Genomic DNA, 20344 nt, shown 5'->3' with positions numbered 1-20344 from the left:
TATTAAAGGCCTTGGGACCCCATACTGGAAGGAAGGAGGAGATATACAGGTCCCCCCCCCCCCATTTAGCTATCCAATGTTGGGGCTCATGTGTCAGTCACTACTAGGGAGGCAAGACATCTTTAGTGCCAAATGAGGCTCTCAGCCACATACCCAGGAAGGTAAATACATAAAGTGAATCCTTGCAAGCCCACATCCAACAGTATCACTATCCCATTTTCTTGATCTGAACTGGCTAATCTAAGGCCCCTTCCACACACGCAAAATAATGCGTTTTCAAACCACTTTCACAACTGTTTGCAAGTGGATTTTGCTATTCCGCACAGCTTCAAAGAGCACTGAAAGCAGTTTGAAAGTGCATTACTCTGCATGTGCGGAATGAGCCAAAGTCTGAACCAGGAATATTTTAAAGAACACAGATTATGACTTTCCATCTAAGTAGCATCCTCTTAATATAATTAACTGCAAAATGCCCACCCAAAAAATGGCCTACATTTCTTATGAAAGATAGACTGCATGGGGCTCTCCATATCTCTTTAGGGCAAGAGGTGTTCTGTAACACTGGAGCTGTGCCCCCCGCGCCCCCCAAAAGCAGGGGCCATGCTGCAGCTGAACAGATAGTTCAAAGGGAGAGTTCAACCAGAAGGTGAATCTGAGATGATGAACAGATTCATAACAAGTTAAAAAGTAAACAATTGGACATAAAAGCAACATTTCAGATGAGGAAACTCTATACAGTTTTATGAAAGCCCTTCAGAATCAGAAGTCGTCAGAAGCTATTGCGTGTAGGGATAATTAGAAGCCCAGAATCTCAAATGTTCTCCCATATTCCCCCCCTCCCCCCAGTTTTCAAAGCACAGCAAGATTTGTAGCTTTCTCCCTAGGGAGCCATATTGTTGCTGCTAAGAATAATTTACACACTGATGTTGGTTGCTTAGGGAACATACTTTCTACATAAGCCTCCTTGAACCATGAGGAAAGATGGGATAGAAATGGTTTAATAAATGTGTGCAGAACAAAATCTAAACATAAACCGAGTTGAACAAACACATTTAGCTGTAAAAAAAATTATGCGTTTGAGGATTTTGATTCAGTAAAAATTAGATGTTAACCATTCAGTTCATATATATGCAAGACAAAGTTATATTTTTTAAATGTAATGCATGGTCCATTAGTTCATAACCCTGTTTTTCTAATATACATTTCTGTCTGGTTGTGGCTTAAATTAAATAGATTTATTCCTTCGTCTATTCAGATGCTTCCTGCATGGTGCATGTTAACCATCCTGCAATGAGACAGCAAGAGGGATTAAGCTAAAAGGGGCGTTTAGGAACCGTCCAACTTTATAGTAAATTCTTCCCCATTATGCCGATTTAGCATCTTCAGAAGTAAGCAAATAAAATGTTCAAAATACCAAAAGAAGCATCATATTTCTTTCAGCAAAATAGACTTGGCTGCACTTGCAAGGTTCCAATCACCACCTGCCCAGCTGAAAATCACAACTGTCATGGCAGCCGTCCAAAAGGGCCACTCTGTGGAGAGACTTCCTCCAAAGCTAAAGAGGAGGAGAAACAGATGGAGACTTCAAGAGCTGGCATAAAATCCTAGAATGGTAGTGAGCAGTAAATGAATTTTGGCTTTGAGGAGTATGCAGTATAGTACACACATCCCTTTTTATTGGAATTAGAAGCAAGTAAATTGAAAATACAGAATTTGGCAGACCGTTTTTTTAAGCCTTGAAGTTTTTGTATAAGCACAAATTAAAGGAGCTCGTTTTTGAGATAAACATGCAGGTGTTCATAAACCCTAAAAGGTTCTTTGTTAAATCTAAAATAGTAATTCTGCTAATCTAACATGGTCTTGCATTGCCATCTAGAGTACTCTGTCAGTACTGCATAATTTTAGTGCTCTTCTCGGTGTGCCTTGCTTCAGTTTAGGGTAGCTCTTTGTGCTAAATAAATGAGGGTATATGTGGCTTCCGTCGTTAATTGAGGTCAATTCTCACTTTCGGTAAAAGGTTACTTTGCTCACAGTCTCAATTTTAAAACCATGAAATTTGAAAGATTCATTGTTGGGATATTGTTTGGGTTTTGTCAGTGAAAATTAATGGAGATACACAATGAAAGGTAAGATTGTCAGCTTCCCAGTGGCCCCAGAGGGTGCATTTTCTTGATGGCTGGTTCAGAATATTTCATGAAGTAAATGTCAAACTTGTCAAGCTTGTCACTATGAAAATGATCCATGTAGCAAGGGTCTCCTTTCCTTGGGAAATAAACAGCTGCCTTATCGCTAAATAGATGCGGTGACAGGAACCTGCCATCTATCAGAAGAAATGTATATTTGCTTGCAATATTCAGTGCTAAAGAAGTGTTCTAGTCATATTCTCTTACTGTGCTTCATTATAAGGTTTGTCAGCCACACTTTTTAAAGGAGATAACATGAAATAGGAAAAGACCCCTGTGCAATTGAGAGTTCAGTGTGTTCTCCATGCTGATTTAACTGTTAAATTGATTTATCTCTGAATCTGTTGCCCTTTGAGCACATTTTCTTTCAAACTTGGCATGTTACATTAAACAGGTAACACATCTACGGGCACAAAAGAAAAGCAGAATGCAAAATCTGTGCCCTCTGAGAAAATACTTTTAACATTTTAACAAGTGGTACCGATGTAGTGTCTATTATGTATCTGCTAAAGTACATCAGCGGTACCAATATAGTTCATATTTTTAGTGTTCAGAACCTGCATAGGAAATGCATATTCAACTCATCTATGTATTTCTTTTTGAGAATGTTGGCATAAGCAGAAAACAATCAGATTTTTCTCTGTATATAAGATTATTTTGCTATTCAGATCTAACAGCAAGTGTCCATTTATCTCAGAAGGAGGCTTTACCACATTTTCTTTTATAATCAGTTGTTCTACATTCTGCGTTAGTTTCTCACACATTTAAATTAGTTTTTTCCCATCTAACCTGTTACATTTGGGTTGCTCTGATCCTTTGCAGCTCAAGAGTTTCAGCTGCTACCCTGTTTTTGCACAGTTTATTTCTTAATTGTTGTTTATAGTTCATGTGCCTTCTTCAAGTCGTACAAGGTAATGAGGAATTCTTGAAGCTTCAAAATAGAATGTTTTTTGGCAAATGGGATCACACACAAATGTACAAACACACATTTTTCCCAGTTGTATATTTTTTGATGTTGTAATTGCTATAAGTACTGCAGCTGCAGGGGCTTCTGTTACAGGCATCAGTTGGATATCGTTTGTCATGTGATCAGTGTCCAGTGACACAGATTTTGTCCTGGATGTATTCCACCATACTGCAAATCTTTTAAGGTTTTTTAAAATAAGTTATTAATAATAACTATTCTGTAGACACAGCATATTCACTGTTGTAAAATTTCTGCAAGAAGGCAGTCATCTAGCCATATTTTTGAATGGCTCACAGCAGCAGTGCCTGTTCCACAAACCAACATTTGCACTATTTCATGAAGCATTTTGTTTTACCATAATTTTTAAATGTCCCTCAGAATCTGTTCTACACATACATTGTCAGAGTTCTTAAACAAAGTATCAAGCTGCAACACACCAGTCCCCTTTGCAGTAGTTTATGTATAGATAGAAACTGTCCTTTATAAGACAGGACATCATATCCTATATATCCGAATGCAGCAGCAATTAAGAGTGTGTATTTGGAAAAGGTAAACCAAAAAGATAGACAAAAAAAACCCCTACTGGTATTTTTCGGGGGGGGGGGGGGGGGTGGGGGGTCAAACTATAGTCAGCATTCCCGATCCTGAAAGAACCAAAAAAAAAATTGCTTTGGGGGAGGGTCATTTTGAGATCGTTGGCTGCAGTGGTGGAAAGGGAAGAAAACCCTTTTAAAAGAAAAAATGCTTTGATGCATTTGCGCTGGGTTCCACAGCACTTTAAAGTTTACACACACACGCCTTCAGCTCCATTAGATTCTATGTGGACCCTTCCAGTGGTGGGACTCAAAAATTTTAGTAACAGGTTCCGATGGTGGTGGGATTCAAACAGTGGCTTAGCACCAATGGGACTGGGCGGGGCACGACGGGGCCATGGCCAGGTATTCCAGGGGCGGGGCATTCCTGGGCAGGGCTGTGGCAAGGATGCAGGGCGCATGCGCCCCAGGTGCAGTTCCCCTTCCCCTTCGCCCCACTAGATTCAAATAATGACTGTTTTTAAAAAGCAATATACCGAAAGGTAATGTATTATTTCTTTTTTATATAATTATATTGATTGATTTTAAATAGTAACGTAAGTAAGGAAATGAATCAAAAACTGTTTACAATTGTTAACATATTACAAACATATCTAATTGTCTATCTCTCTCACCCCCCCCACTAAAACATCCTATATTGCCTCCCTCCTTCCCATATTTCCCTCCCTCCCTACTTTCTACTTCCCCTTCAGATTCCTATAACTACTTTATCTATTCCACTTGAAAGAAAACTAACAGAGGGAGAGATCCAAAATCCTTAATCTAAAAGAGTAGTTTAAACTCCACTCTTTCTAATATAAATTTCAAGGGGGGAAAAGAAAATTAAAAATCTTTACTTATAATACTTTCCCAACCTTTATACCAATGAACAAAAAAAATAGAATTACTATATATTGTATTATTTCATACAGTTCATACACACATGGGGGGGGGGTTCCATGGGGGCAGAGGGATCACAGTGGGCCCTGGGGGGCAATTTTGCATCCCCCACTTGATGAGATTTGTTGTACCCAGGGACAGAGATTACCCCCTTGTCCCTAGTGGAGTTAATCATTAATAACCGGTTCTCCGAACTGAGAAAATTTTAGTAACCGGTTCTACCGAATAGGTGCAAATAGGTGCAAATGCATTTCACCTCTGGACCCTTTCCTTTTTTCTTAAGATAGAGGCACCAGAATTGCAACATAGCTGCGGGTGACACTCTGTAGAAGAATACCCATGTTTGGTAAAGATTGGGTCACGGGGTCCAATTTTATAGAGCCCTATTTTTTCTCCAATGGGAAACAGTGGGCATCCTCTCCCCCCACCAGTAGCGATAGCAGTGTGTGTGTGTGTGGGGGGGGGGGGGTTACAGTATATCTGGCAAGGTTTATTTCTGTTGATTTTGGTTTTTGCGAAACTTGTGGTATGTGTCTTATGGCTGATTTACACCGGTAGGAAAATTATAGATACAGTTGAGCACATATTTCTGCAATTGTGTTTTTACCAGGGTTATGAACTGAAGAAGAAGAAGTTTGGATTTATATCCCCCCTTTCTCTCCTGTAGGAGACTCAAAGGGGCTTTACAATCTCCTTGCCCTTCCCCCCTCACAACAAACACCTGTGAGATAGGTGGGGCTGAGAAAACTCCGAGAAGCTGTGACTAGCCCAAGGTCACCCAGCTGGCATGTGTGGGAGTGAACAGGCTAATCTGAATTCCCCAGACAAGCTTCCACAGAGCAGAGAATCAAACCCGGTTCCTCCAGATTAGATACACGAGCTCTTAACCTCCTTCGCTACTGACTGATTGATGTACATTTCATTCTATGTATAGAATTCTCTTAATCACTATAGAGATAATGGTTGTCTAGCACTTCTTTCTTGAAGTCTAGATGTTCTGATTTTAAGGGCAGAAATGTGTCTTACAGTTTACAAGGGAATGCTGAGAGCGAACACTGAAACCTGTCTGTTTGGTTCAGATCAGGCGTGTCTTTTCCATTCCTTTTTCTCCCACCAAGTTTTCTCAGCACCGTGGAATTTTAATTATTTTTGTACCTGCAAGCAATCTTTAAAAATTGGCTGTACAAGGTGTACATCAAGCAGGGTAAACAGCAGGAAGCGACTTTGTAGCCATAATTCAGCTAGAGAATTTTTCAAGTTTGTAGTACTAAACAAAACTGGGGGAGATTTTTCTTCCACTCCAGATGTTTTCCATAGATATTTGTTGTGTTTGATGTTCTGCTCAGCCTCATTTCCAGTTGTTTACAGTGTGTGTATGGGTAATTTCAGAATTTGGATGTGCACTTTTCTCCAGCTTCCCATTACTTTGTTTTTGTGTGTATTGCCCAATTTCCGAGTTTGATGCATACCTGCTCTTTCCCCCATTGTAAAGTATCAGCTTCCTCTGAATCTGATTTGACTTCAGTCTGAACTGTACCAAATACAAGTTAGTAAGTGAAGAAACCCCATACATTGACTCCCAATCACATGAGTTCCTTTAGAATAAGAAACTATATTGAATGTTGATGGTAATTAGTAAAGCAAATATATTAAACATGTTTAATCTTCAGTCTGTTCAGCATCAGTCCTTTATAATTAGTCTAAATAGTCCATTTAGCAGAAAGTTCAAACATTGCTAATCACTTGGAAACAGTGTCAGTTTAATATTCTAGGGGTTTGCAAATTATAATGGTAGTAAATGCTGGTTAAAAGTAAATGCTGGTTAAAAGTGCTGTGAAAAGTATTATCCAGAACTTCAGTGAAACTCTAAGTGCAGTCCTGTGTAGCTATTTGTACAGATAGTATACTTATTTCACATTCACACATTTGTAAAAATGTGTGGAATGAAAATAAGTGTGAACTACTAGTGTACAGAATTCTGTTCAGTAAATTTTAACTTCTAGATTTTTGCTAGAGTTTTCATGGTGATAGATAACTATTTTATTACTATTTTGCAAACCACCATAATGCAGTTTTACTCAAATATTATACATGGGAATATATTTGATGCAATACAATAGTCTAGTTTACTACTTCGTTTCTATTGGCTCAGCATAACTAGTTTGTGTGTAGATTTGATGATAGCAATTAAATCTGTATCTTAATTGCGTGCAAAAGTATTAAAAATTACAATATAAGTATGCACATAATTAATGCATTTGTCATTGATGAGGCTAGTGTACAAGGAGCTGTTTGAATGTCATGTTCTAGCATCCATAATTAAATATTTCGAGGTCACTATTTAACATTGGCTACAAGGCACTATTCATTTCTATGGATGCTGGCATTGTGATGTCACTTCATTTATTCGGGGGCTCCAAAGCAGCTTGCCATGAATTATGAGCCCAACTTCTAGGGCTGAAGCTGTAGAATATTGTAAGCATGCGGTTGCCTGACATGCTCATGTTTCCTATTTTAGACCTGACTGATCTTCAGATAACATATGGTGGTACAAGTAATTGGAAAATTGGCAGACCTGTCAAGAAACCTTGCTAGATGGGACAAAAATACTATGCTGCAGCACATAAAGTGTCTCTGAAGTTAAATTTATTGTCTTTTATCAAATGGTGAAGAAAACGTATCTGGTCTCCAAAAAAGGAAACACTTCTAACCCAATGGCAGATGCTTTTCAAAAGTAATTGTTAAGTATAAAGGAAGTTGTTGCATTTTAAAAGCATTTAGTGAAGACTTCTGATGGTGTTCTAGAGAAATATGCTAAAGTATGTCTTTTTGTTTACAGGTTTCACTAGATTCCCGCTTTATGGAATTTCTTGAAGTAAATGAGTTGATTCTAAGCATAGGACAGGTTTTTATTCACAGTGATACCTGGATTATATAGGAAACTAGTATGCAGATCTTAAATCAATATTAAAATTTTTTGTCAAAGATCTCACTACTGTTGTTTATGTGCTCTAGATGCACGTTCATCCTAATTAGTATAAAGTTGCCATGATTGAATTTTGGCTCGGTTCCCTTGTTGAGGTAGTGAAAAATTCCATTAATGTGGATAAAATCAGTTTTTAAAAATATTTTCTGGACCCGTTTGATTTTCAGTAATACGGGGTGGGGGGGGGGGTGAACTTCCTTTTTCAGTCTAAGTGGTGACAAGACAACTTCAGGCTCTCTTGGATGAAATGGATTTCCTGGACCCATTTCACAGCCCCATCCAAACCAGAGGTGGTGTGCTGCAGCACCAATGTGGTACCGCTTCTCATAGAAGCTTCCTGGTGGCACAAGGAGGCTCACAAAGTTAAAAAGCCTCCCTGTCACTGTGAAGTCCCCATTGGGCTGAATGGACTTACAGCAGCTTTTTGGTGGCCAGGCCACCAGCATAATGTTGGCAAAGACTGGGAAGGATCCAACTAATGTCGGCTCCTCCCCGGTCACCGACCTGTCCTCCCTCACTACGTGGCTGGCAGGAGCCCTGGGGTGCTGTGTGCAACATCCAGTGCCACATCCCAGTACTGGGGAGGGCCGCGGCAGTAGCATGCTGGCAGAATTGCCCCTCTGTCGGGGCAAGTGCCCCAAAGAGGACAAATCCAGTGGTGTGGCTGCACTAATGGGGCTGTTAATCTGACTTCTTACCAAGTTTAAGGTCTAGGTTGGTTACTTTAGTGGACAATCATCATTAGAAGACAGAACGAGGAGCTGTGAACCAACTAACTCTTTTAAGCCTTAAGCAGCTTTTTGACTGTGGTATTTTTCTAGATCTAATGCAGGAGATTGGGATTGGAGGTACTGTATTGTCGTGATTTTGATCTTATATCACAGATTCTAGAAAGTATTCAGGAAAGGGATACTGTTTGACACTGTGGTATAGTTGTGCTGCAGTCCTGCAGGGTTCTGTTTTAACATCTGCATGAAATCACTGAGAAAGGTCAGTCTTGAATTTTTGCCTGGTCATAACTGACTGGATGAGGGCATATAAACTGAAATTCAGTCTAATTGTCTTCAGCCATTATTTGATGAGGGGAAAGGCAAAGTATATTAACAAATAAAGATTGAGTTGCATATGGCTGGGGACATAGGAGCACAATATTGGAACTACAGTCTACCTATAAGATATACACTGAAACTGCATGATCCAAACTAGCTCCAGTTGCTTAAATTGTGATTTAGCCAAGTTTGTGTTTTACCAGTATTGGTAGGTGTATCAACTAAGATCTTAGTTCTCTGTTAGGATGTCTTCCTAACTTCTTAACTATTTTAGTGCACAGCCCATGGGGCTGCTCTTGAAAGCCTATTTGGAAATTACAAGTGGATCAGAATATGGTGTGCAGTTGCTGTTCATGGCTGCATGCAAGAAACATTACACCTATTTTGCAAGAGCTCCATTATATATTTGAGAGTTATATTTGAGAAACTGCCTTCATCTACATAAATTACCTGAGGATTAGGATCCAGTAATGAGATGCTATTATAGCCTCTATGGGAGAGTGAGTTTGTCATATTAGGAACTGTGCATTCTTAATTGTAGCTCTTGTTCCATGGAATTCCCTCTTTAGGAAAAGCCAGTGGGTCTATGGTTGCTTGCACATCCTGCATGTCAGCTCCCAAAGGCACGTGGTGGGCCACTGTGAGTAGCAGAGTGCTGGACTAGATGGACTCTGGTCTGATCCAGCAGGCTCGTTCTTATGCCTTTTACACTTTTAAAAACGTAAAATCTTTATTCTATAGGACTTTTCATGTTTTTTTCTTACTGTTTACATTTCTAAACTGCAATCTGTTACTGACTTTATTGTTGCTTTATTATTAAAATTGTCTTACTGATTTTTTTTATTTTAAAAGAAAAATGCAAACATATCGATGGTGAAAAAGTAAACCATTACAAAATACAACAACATAATTTCTATATGGTAGGCTTCCAAATCAGCTCAGTCTGTTTTACTGACTTTGTAATTCCCTGCTAGGAAACTGCAAAATTGAAAAGTGACCTATAAACTGAAAATAAATACATCATACAAACAGTTGCCTAGGAAGGTATATTTCACATACAGACAGCAGTGCTAAATATGTTTTTTTTCTGAAGGCTCAATAAAGCATCTTATATTTTTTTTGTTTTGCAGGAGGATGAAAACGAAGTGGCTGCACAAAATTCATCTCCTTAACCAAACATGGAACAGAGAAATGTGAAAAACTAGAAATTACCATTCTTTCAAATATATTTTCAAGTAGTATTACAGTGATTAATGAGTCTTATTGTAAAAATAAAAAACATGGTCAATAAAAATTGGAAATCAAAATGTAAGTTGCTTTGGGAAATTGTTTAATTGGGTCTCAGTGACATTTGTGATTATATGAAAACATACACTTTCAGCACTCAAGAGGCAAACGATTTCGTGTATGAAAGCTTTCAGATTATGGGCAGAAGGGATATTCTGTCCTCATTTCTGCTAGTTTTTGCTATACAAAGTTGTTGAATTTCTTAATTGTATAATTTTAATGTGATATCCTGAAAGGCCAAACAGAAATTGTCCCATCTTCTGTAGTGTTGATATATGGTTGGTGATTGGCTTTTATGCTTTTGAGTTTGATTCAGTATATACACAAGGATTATAGGTCCAATTACAATGCTGTAATACCTTTTAATTGGGAGAGCTAGATCCAACTCCAGTAGTACCTTAGAGATCAATAAGATTTTTGGGGTATAAGCTTTGATTCTCAAAAGCTTATACCCCCAAAAAACTTGATGTGCTCTAAGGTGCTACTGAGCTCAAATCTAATTATTCTGCTACAGACCAACATGGCTATTATTTGAAACTATTTATTGGGACCAGCCAAAATATCAAATGGCAGTGAGCAAGCTTTTGAATTACACAGAACCCTTCATCAGGCTGGTGAACCTATGGCACTCCAGATATTCATGGACTACAATTCCCATCAGCCCCTGCCAGCATGGCCAAACAAACGAAAAATGGGAGAGGTTTAGCCAGTTTAGCCAAATTTTAGCCTTTCATTGATAGGACACAGTTTAGCTTTTCATTGATAGAACTCACAATAATGGGTTTGAATTACGGACAGAAAGGTTCTGACTAAATATTAGGAAAAGCATTTTACAGTATTGGGCGACAGTGGAATCAGCTACTTAGGGAGGTGGTGCGCTCCCCCTCTCTGGCAATCTTTAAGCAGTGGCTGGACAGACACTTGTCTGGAATGCTTTAGAGCATTGAGCAGGGATTGGATTAGATGGCCTGTGAGCCCCTTCTATAATCTTGAGTCCTGTTTGGCACTAAGCAATATCCAATTCAATTAAGTCTGCAACACATCCTGCGTTCCATGTTAAGACCTACTAACTGCAGATCTGGAGGCTTCATCATACCTTTTTTAAAAACTAAAACCCTTCCCAGTGTACAGTCCTGGAGAATTCTAAAGCTTGCTATTTTGTGACATCTAAAGTGCAATTATGGGGAGGGGAGTAGAAGCCAGGGACAGCACAGCTTAGGACACCGGTGCAGTGTCTCCTAACAGGTCTTGCTTCACCACAGCCAGAAAGATGACAGTGATACTCTTTGTGGAATTTTGCCCTTTTCAAATCCTCCCCTTATATTTGACCCAGAATGTATTTGTCCTCTTATTTTGCAAATGTCTCATTTGATCTACTACTTATCGAAGGGATGCCCATATTCAAATGTAAAATTAATATGGATTGTCCACACAGCAAGCTGTAGTACTCTTAACACAAACAGAACTCTTTCATCTGTGTAGAAGAATCAGTCATGATGAGAGCCTTTGTCTTTTTTCATTGAATCCTGGGATGAGCCATTGGGTGCCAGATAAGTGAAGCCACAGAACTTCTAGAGCAATTGTCATCAGTTGTCTAGGCTTTGAAGAATCAGTTTTAGATGATTGGGAAGAAATGGATGACTCCCTTCAAATAGCAACAATGTGGATTTACCTGTTCCTTTGTGGAATGGTTTTACAGATGCATGGTACACTAATCTTTGTTTTGAATGTTTATTCAGCTTCAAATCTAATTTGCCTTTCCACTTTGAAATAAACATGGCCTGTTGCTCAGAGTCTGAACAACTGTTATCCTCTCCATTCTTCTGCTCCCTCTGCTAATGATAAAAAGGGAGTATGCGTGGCGAGCTATACCTGTTTGCGTTTGACAGTGTGGTCCTAACTGTCAATTTATCTGAGGTACATAGTGGCATTGCACAAGTGGACACAAACAATGCCATACCAATGTAGAGGGATATCAAGCCAGATGAAGTCAATAGTTTCATAAGTGTGTAACTCTGCTTAGGACACCACTCTGTAGCACATTATATTTGAAGTTTCGTTATGAGGATACATCAAATTTTGCTGCCATTTTTGTTAGGAATGCAAAGGAATGAAGATTCAAGGTCCCAGCAGTAGCTAAGTAAAGAGCAAGGACAAATTAGCTTCCTATTGCCCCTCACTTACCACGTGGTAGCAGTCTTGATGGGAACTCTCTTCCACACTACAGGTTGCCCATGCAAATGCTACTACTAAGTACCAAAGGGAGCAGATTAATAGTAGATAGAAGCTGTGTATTGGGCAAAGAAACCCTCCACATCTGCTGATCACACTTCTAAGCCAGTAACTACTTTATATTTGCGTGCATCACACACGCTCAGGGATAGTGAGCCCACTCATTCCATTTTAATCCATTTTAAGTGGCATGTGTTGCTGAACTTTCTTTTTCTCTGGAAGCTGCAGCATTAGCAATTCTCAATAATTGCACAAAGCTCATGTGCTGCTTCCTAGTCAGAACTTAGGAGGTATTATCCGAGTAACATGCATTGATTTTTCAAGAGGAGCTTAGATCCCACAGAGGCCTGTTAGTATTAATAGCAACAGCATGCAAGACTTCCTCACTGCCATATTTCAATAAAGCATTGCTTCTCCCATTTTAGTGTCAATTGGATTACAGATTCTGTACAGAAGACCTCTAAAAGGGAGTCTCTCAACCAGTATGTGTGTAACAGTGTTCACATGCTCCACTGGATTATCCCTCTGTAAATTTGTATATTGCCCTTCTGCACGCAGTTAGGATAGCAGTCCAAATTCATGTACAGCATCAAACTGTGTGCAATTCTATTAAAAATATTTAGTGTGGGTTAATCTATATATATATAAATCTAACAGTTCGTTTTTCTCCTGACAAGTGAACTCCCAAACTACTGGACCGATTGCTTTGAAATTTTCACACAACGTCGCACTCACGTGCGACCAGGTTTGCATACTGTTTCCACACATCCTGTTGTGTACATGTCACAACTGTGGCCGTTTTTGTGAATCTGCCACAACTGTGACAGTTGGAACCACAGTTCTGTTCCGCAACAGCGCCATCTGCTGGCTGTCAAAGCAACACCCTCTGATATAAGGGAAACAAACATGCCTTCTATTCCAGACTATTCCAGCCTTTCTCAAAGCAAAAAGGACTTTCAAATCCGCACAGGCTAACCGTATATATGACCGCCTGGAATGTGCATTAGTACATGAGAGAATTCACACCACCCGCAAAGAACTTGCAGCCATAGACAAGGTGTTACTACTTCTCCACATCCACATCAGTCAAAAAATGAGAAGCCAGGACTGGGACAAAATTGACAACCTCACCTACAGAAAAATGGAGAAAGACATTGCCAGCCACACAAACAGCAGAGGAATTAAGAGGACAAACAGCAAGAATATTGCGAAAAGCAAAACTTCCCCCCACTAATATTACATGAAAGGAAAGAAATGCTATTAAGAATCTCAGCTCAGATCCAGAAATCATCATCCTTCCAGCAGACAAGGGAAATGCAACAGTAATCATGAAGACTGAACAATATAAAGAAAAAATCAGAGAACTCCTGGATCCCACAACATACAAAAAACTGAAACAAGACCCAACCAAGAAACTCACTCGCCAAACCATCACATTGATTAAGAGCTCCTCCATTCAACCAGACACATGCCAACGACTCTGCAAGTCAGAAGCGCTTCCACCCCGGTTATATGGACTCCCCCAAATCCAAAAGGAATCCATCCCACTCAGACCTATTGTGAGCGCGATTGGTTACCCCACGTATGAACTGGCAAAATTCTTGACTTCACAGTTACAAAGCCACATTGGACACACAGCGCATTATGTTAAAGACTCAGCCCACTTCATCGAAAAAATTAGCTATCTCCATCTCAACCCTAGCGACAGACTTATCAGCTTTAATGTTGTCTCACTGTTCACCAAAGTTCCAGTGAAAGACACACTTGCACTCATCAGCCAAATGTTTCCAGATGACATCACTGCTTTATTTCAACACTGCCTAATAACCAGCTACTTCCAAGGGGACAATGATTATTATGAGCAGACCGATGGGGTGGCCATGGGAAGCCCCCTCAGCCCAGTGATAGCCAATTTTACATGGAACATTTTGAGAAAGAAACCCTCAACACAGCACCCAGGAAATCTGCAACTTGGTTCCGATTTGTGGATGACACTTTTACAATCTGGAGCCATGGTGAGGAGGAACTGCTGAATTTTCTGAACCACCTTAACAGCATCCACCCAAATGTACAATTTACCATAGAAACTGAAAAAGAAGGGAAACTGCCTTTTTTAGATGTCTTGGTCTTCATGACCCAACCACCAACTGGGCCACACAGTATATAGAAAACCGACACACAGAGACTGGTATCTACATAAAAACTCCAACCATCATCCACAACAGAAACAGGGCATAATCAAAACTCTGACAGATTGTGCAAAACGAATCTGTGAACCTCATCTCCTCCCTGATGAAATCAACCATCTATACTGGGCTCTGCAGGCTAATGGCTACTCCACAACAGAAATCAGAAGAGCTTTAAGACCAAGAGAAACCAAGAGGACTAAGGAAAAACAGTCTACCGCAGGAAAAATATTTCTACCATACATCAAGGGAATCACAGATCAAATAGGGAAACTGATGAAAAAGCATTACCTACAAAACCATTTTCAAACCCACTAGGAAAATACAGCAGATGCTACGCTCAGCAAAGGACAAGAGAGACCCCCTCACTTCTGCAGGAGTATATCGCATACCCTGTAGCTGTGGAAAGGTCTACATAGGAACCACAAAACACAGCATTCAGACCTGTATTAAGGAACACGAAAGACACTGTTGGCTTAACCATCCTGAAAAATCTGCAGTTGCAGAACATGTGTTAAGCAATTCTTAAATTCTGGACAATTCAGAAGCCTACTATGTCAGACTGCACAGGGAAGCCATTGAAATTCACAAACACCAGGACAATTTCAATAAGAAAGAAGAGACTTTGAAGATTAGCAGGGCCTGGCTCCCAGTACTTAAATGGACTGATAACCCCACCTGCAATACAATGCACTCAACCACACCTTTGCATAGCAAGTTCCACCCAAACAGTTAATGATTGGTTCCCCACCCTGGGACATGGACAATATACCACACTAAACTTTCCCTTCTCACTTAGACCCAGTAAGAAACAAACTTTTCTCTGTGATACACCTCTGAAGATGCCAGCCACAGATGCAGGCAAAACGTTAGGAACAAAATCTACCAGACCACAGCCACACAGCCCAGAAAACCCTCCAGAACCAAGCATGCCTTCCTTGAAAATTGCTGCCATCTGGAGTGAAAGGGATGGGGCCCGCAATCTGGACATGACCCACCCACCCTAGCGGAGGAAGGGGAAGGTGAGGGAGGGTCTGGGGATTTGCTGGACCAAACGTTCTGACAAAACGTAGCTCATGCCTCCCAGTGTGTTTTAAGTTAGGTAATTCGCCTGCAAGGGAAGGGAGTGAAAGGGACAGGGTTAACCACCTAGACATAGCCCACCCACCCTAGCAGAGGAAGGGAAACGTTAAGGAGGGATGGGGCGGGGTGCCATGCAAGGGAATGGGAGAGAGGGAGGGGAGCGAGGGGCCCCTTGCCCCTCCCCTCCCTTGCAAGCATTGTGCAATGATACATGTTCGAACCGTTCGCTTCCCCTTTTCTTTCTTTTCCACCTCACCAGACTGAGCCACAGCAACGCGTGGCAGGGCCCGCTAGTATTACATAACAATGTTACTTATAAATTAATCACAGCTATTAGGCTTGCATTAATACCTGGAAGTCTTTGGAGTAACATTGTATTAGGTTTCCAAATGTTAATATCAACACCATCTGGAACTGATGAGGACATGTTTCTAACTATAGTGTGCTTGTTACATATTTATAATGCCACCTTCCTTTTAAAGGGCTTGGGATGGATCCCCCCACATTTGACTGTCACAATGTCCTTGTGTTGTAAGTTAAGCTGACTACCCCAAGGTCACCCAATGGACTTCATGGCTGAGCCAAATCTATGATGGCACATTTTTACCAGTATCTCTCATAGGCAAATCTGTATTTATAAACATATTGTTTTGGAAAACTGCTCACCCAAGAGGGAAAAATCTGAATTTACAGTGGCTTCTGTCTTTATTCTGGGCCCCGGCCAAAGCCCTGCACCATTCCTAATGGTTTAGCTTGCTTTTGCATCAGACTCAAAGAGACTAACTCTCTCTGACACTAGCCTGAATAGGTTTCACGCCATGAAAAGTGAAGGTTGATTAGAAACCAACTCTATTTCACATGACCTAAAGACAACAATTTTTACATACCAATGAGTGAGCAAGTTCCGTTACTTCTCCAAATGACTGTGGTGTTGCCATCAGAGCAGGTAATAAATATCTCCCTGTGGTGAATTCATTGCTGGCTTCGATAGCAATGTCCTTTGGGAGAAAGAGGCAAAACACTAAAGGCAACAGCGTGAAAATGCAGGCAAGTATGGTATAATTCCGATTTGTTTTAGAACGATTAATTTCCTTGTTACAAAGCCAAGTATGAACAACTCTTTAAAACCACTGAACCATACAAGCCATTTCCTTAAAGGTTTTAAATTTGGGAACATATTCATGAAATTTATAGCTTTGATGAGATATTCTTTGCCTGCAGTCAAAATGAGAGTCAGATCATTGGTTTCTCAGCACGACACCTATGTATTCTTGTGTGCAGTAGATATCATTAGGCTCATAATAACACAGCTATCTCTACTTAATGTCTGAAAAGGTTCATGTTTGATACTTAGTTTAAAACTCCTATTTACACCCCCAGAATACTAAACAGTTGGGGTTTTAAGAAGATGGTACTATATTGTATCATATATACATAGGCCCATGTAGTTTAGAAAAGGGATACTATAGGCTTAATTTTTGTCACATCACTTCCTTTTAGCAAATAGCCATAACAGAACTGCAGTGTTGGATTAACAAGGACACTCTGAATATACCAGTGTGTTCCGAAAGCCGTTCCTTTTGTTTGAGTGGTGCAAACTGATAATGATACCTTTGTATCATTAACTGTATAATGCTGTCCTCAATAGCTCTGCTGTGATTGAAAATGGACATAGAAACATAGAAGGTGTCTATATACATAAATAGTCCTTTCCAGCTGCTTGTCTATCAGGTGGTGCAGGTGCCAAATTGATTTCTTACTTGTCTTTAATGAAAGCTTGTGCAACCTCCTGAAGTCTTCTGTCTCCTTATTCTGCTTCCTCTGGCTCACAGTCAGGCTAAGTTCAGCTTGGTTGCTGATGATGCATTGAATGACCGATAAAAGCTACTCTTGTCAAGGTAATTTTCTTCTTCCTAAGTCATACTTAGTTTAAATATACTGAGTTTAAAGGACATCTGCGTGCACATGCATTGGAGTTAGTGGGGATTGAGATTTAAGGACTGATTTCACTCTGCCTGGAGACAATTACATTCATGCAGTGTGCTGTTGCTTATGATGGCTAATATTACATTGTTGAATAAATACAACTTTTGTGCTGGAAGGGTATGACACATTGGCCCCTTCCGCACGGAGGCGGAAGGGGTTGGGTTGGCGTAATCCACACCGACCTGACGACGCTGGGACCGTCCACATGGACGGTCCCAGAACCGGCTGGGACGACGGCTCCGCGGAGCGCTGTCGCCCGGCCGACCTGGCTTGTCCCTGGCCCTCTGGCACATCACCGAGGTCTGGAGACACGCCCCCCAGCCCTGCGCGCCTGCTTGAGCGTCGCAGGGCAGGGGGGCGTGTCCCCAGGCCTCGGCGACGCGCCGGAGGGCGAGGGACCAGGTAAGTGGGAGGGGGCGCCTTGGAGCCGCTGCCGTGCTCCAAGCCGGCATTTCCCAACAACCTCGCTCTCCGAGCGAGGTTGGGAAATGCCGGCTTCGCGCCAGTCGGGTGACGCAAGGGCGGCGCGGCTGCGAAGCAGCTGCGCCCCCTGTGCGAATGGCTCCCTGGGGACAGCGTTTTTGCCGTCCCCAGGGCGCCATAAAACGCCCGTGCGGAAAGGGCGTAAGAAGCTGCCTTAAGTAACTTTCCATTCCTGTGAACTTCTTATCTTTTTCCTGTGTCAGCCAGACAAAACTACTGAATTACCCACCCACTGATAACTATTCTTTTTCCAGAGTGGTGTAGTGGTTAAGAGCAGGTGGACGCTAATCTGGAGAACCAGGTTTGATTCCCCACTGCTTCACATGAGCAGGGAACTCTTATCTGGTGAACCACATTTGTTTTCCCACTTCTACATTCCTGCTGGATGACCTTGGGTTAGTCACAGTTCACTGAAAACCCTTTCATTCCCACCTGCCTCGCAAAGGGGTCTGTTTGTGGGAAGAGGAAGGTAAAGGTGTTTGTAAGCCACCTTGTAAGCCACAGGAGAGAAAGGTGGGATATACATCCAAACTCCTCCTCCTCCTCCTCCTCCTCCTCCTCCTCCTCCTCCTCCTCCTCCTCCTCCTCTTCTTCTTCCTCCTCCTCCTCCTCCTCCTCCTCCTCCTCCTCCTATTGTCAGCCTAATAAAATGATGTGAGCAATCTAAATTAACTATAAAGAGACATGTACTCCTATTTTTTCTGTGTAGATGGATAATGTAGGTGTTAGCAAATTTCCATTATTTAAATATTTCATTACAGCATGCTATCTAGTTGCTGTTACCATATTTGATAACAACACTGAATTAGTTACCAATCAAAGTAGCTTAGATGTTTTCCCCCAATGAAGCATTTCTTCCAATGTCTAGTGATATTCTCAGGAGACGTCTTCAAGCTGGTCACACTGCAGGAAGCTGAAATAGTGAATAACATAACCTCCAGCACATCACAGAAGAATATAGATATGGTTGTTATTTAACACAGTCCAGCTCCATGATATCCCCTGGGATGTTAAGTATCACAAGAGAGTACTTGGAAATAAACCAAATTAGTGAGACACTTCTATGAGATCTGATGGCTTTTCCTGTCCAAACTGTTCTTCATCAAAACATTAACTTTCCAACTACAGAGAAGAACCATCTTAACATTCAGTGTTCCTACGTTTCTATATTTTATCATCGAACATCCACTCCTCAAATGCTAACATTTTCAAAATGTCAAAATTCAGATTACCCAATAAATTAAGAGATCCAGTTCCAGCTAAAGAACACAACTTGATAAGTATGCTTAGTATTGAACAGAATGACATAGACTTCTTTGGCAGCCTAAAGGCTAATGAATTTATCAGGTCATGAACTCCTGTGTCTTAAAGTTGCTCATGTCACAATAACCTTGTGGTTTGTATTCATTAATACAATTTTTGTGACTGATCCAAATGGGAAAAATGACAAGTATCAATAGTATCTAGAAACCTTTACACCCGGTGGTGTATAGATGCCTTGGCATCTGCCAGAGGGTCAATTCACATGTTACAAAGTACATGTGGCCCTACAAACTGTCAACAGATGTGGTGTGGGAATTCTGTGGTGGTTGAAAGTGTTATCAAGTTGCAGCTGATTATGGTGACCCCACAGGATTTTTAAGGCAAGAGACATCTAGAGGTGGTTTGCCTTCCCTGGATTTCTTTAGTGGCCTACCATCCAAATACTGCCCAGGTGTGACCCTGCTTAACTTCTGAGATCTGACAAGATCAGGCTCGACTGAGCCAATCAGGTCATGGCAGTCTGTGCTAGGAACTTCCCAGGTTCAGATCGGGCCAGCAATGTGTGGGAAGGGGGGGGCTATGCCTCACCCCTACAATGCTTGCCCAATGTGTCCCTGATCAGAAACATCCATCAAAAACTGCCCCCTTGGGAAAATGTAAATGTACTGAAGGCTATACACAAATTACACAACTGTGGAAAACTGGTTTCCCTAGCCAGTTTTATGTCCGGAACCTTGTGCAGGGCAGATGCATCAGTCTATGCCTATTGTTCTGCTGAGCCACAGTAGGATCTTGTATGCCTAGCTTTCAGCTAATCAGCAGTCCATGCTTTTCCTCTCTGGACTGTGTAATGTGTGAATTGTCCCTATAATTCATGGGTGTCAAAGGGAGTGATTCAGCAGGTTGATAATTGTCTCTATTCCTGACACAAAATCAGAGTTAACACACATCTTGCCACCAAAGAGAAGAAGAGTTTGGATTTATATCCCCCGTTTCTCTCCTGTAAGGAGACTCAAGGTAACTTACAAGCTCCTTTCCCTTCTTCTCCCCACAGCAAACAGCTTGTGAGGTAGATGAAGCTGAGAGAGTTCCAAAGAACTGTGACTAGCCCAAGGTCACCCAGCAGGAATGTAGGAGTGCGGAAACACATCTGATACACCAGATAAG

The 20344-nt window shown here is 41.1% G+C and overlaps 1 protein-coding gene across 8 annotated transcripts in view; it reads left to right on the top strand.

Moving 5' to 3' along the window:
- PHF14 (PHD finger protein 14) overlaps positions 1–11744 on the top strand; it is a 155731-nt gene extending 143987 nt beyond the window's left edge. For 7 of the 8 annotated variants that reach the window (XM_048511563.1, XM_048511569.1, XM_048511567.1 and 4 more), the window contains one exon: positions 9788–11744. In XM_048511563.1, coding sequence (XP_048367520.1) covers positions 9788–9829 — 42 coding nt within the window. In that variant the 3' untranslated portion in view covers positions 9830–11744. The remainder of the gene's footprint in view (positions 1–9787) is intronic. The other variant, XR_007245796.1, reaches the window with a different exon arrangement.
- The last annotated feature ends 8600 nt before the right edge of the window (positions 11745–20344 follow it).

Source organism: Sphaerodactylus townsendi, linkage group LG11, assembly GCF_021028975.2.
Source record: "Sphaerodactylus townsendi isolate TG3544 linkage group LG11, MPM_Stown_v2.3, whole genome shotgun sequence".
In the NCBI taxonomy this organism is placed as follows: Eukaryota; Metazoa; Chordata; class Lepidosauria; order Squamata; family Sphaerodactylidae; genus Sphaerodactylus; species Sphaerodactylus townsendi.
The sequence above is the reverse complement of the archived record's forward strand: the minus strand, read 5'-3'. Positions and strand labels throughout refer to the sequence as shown.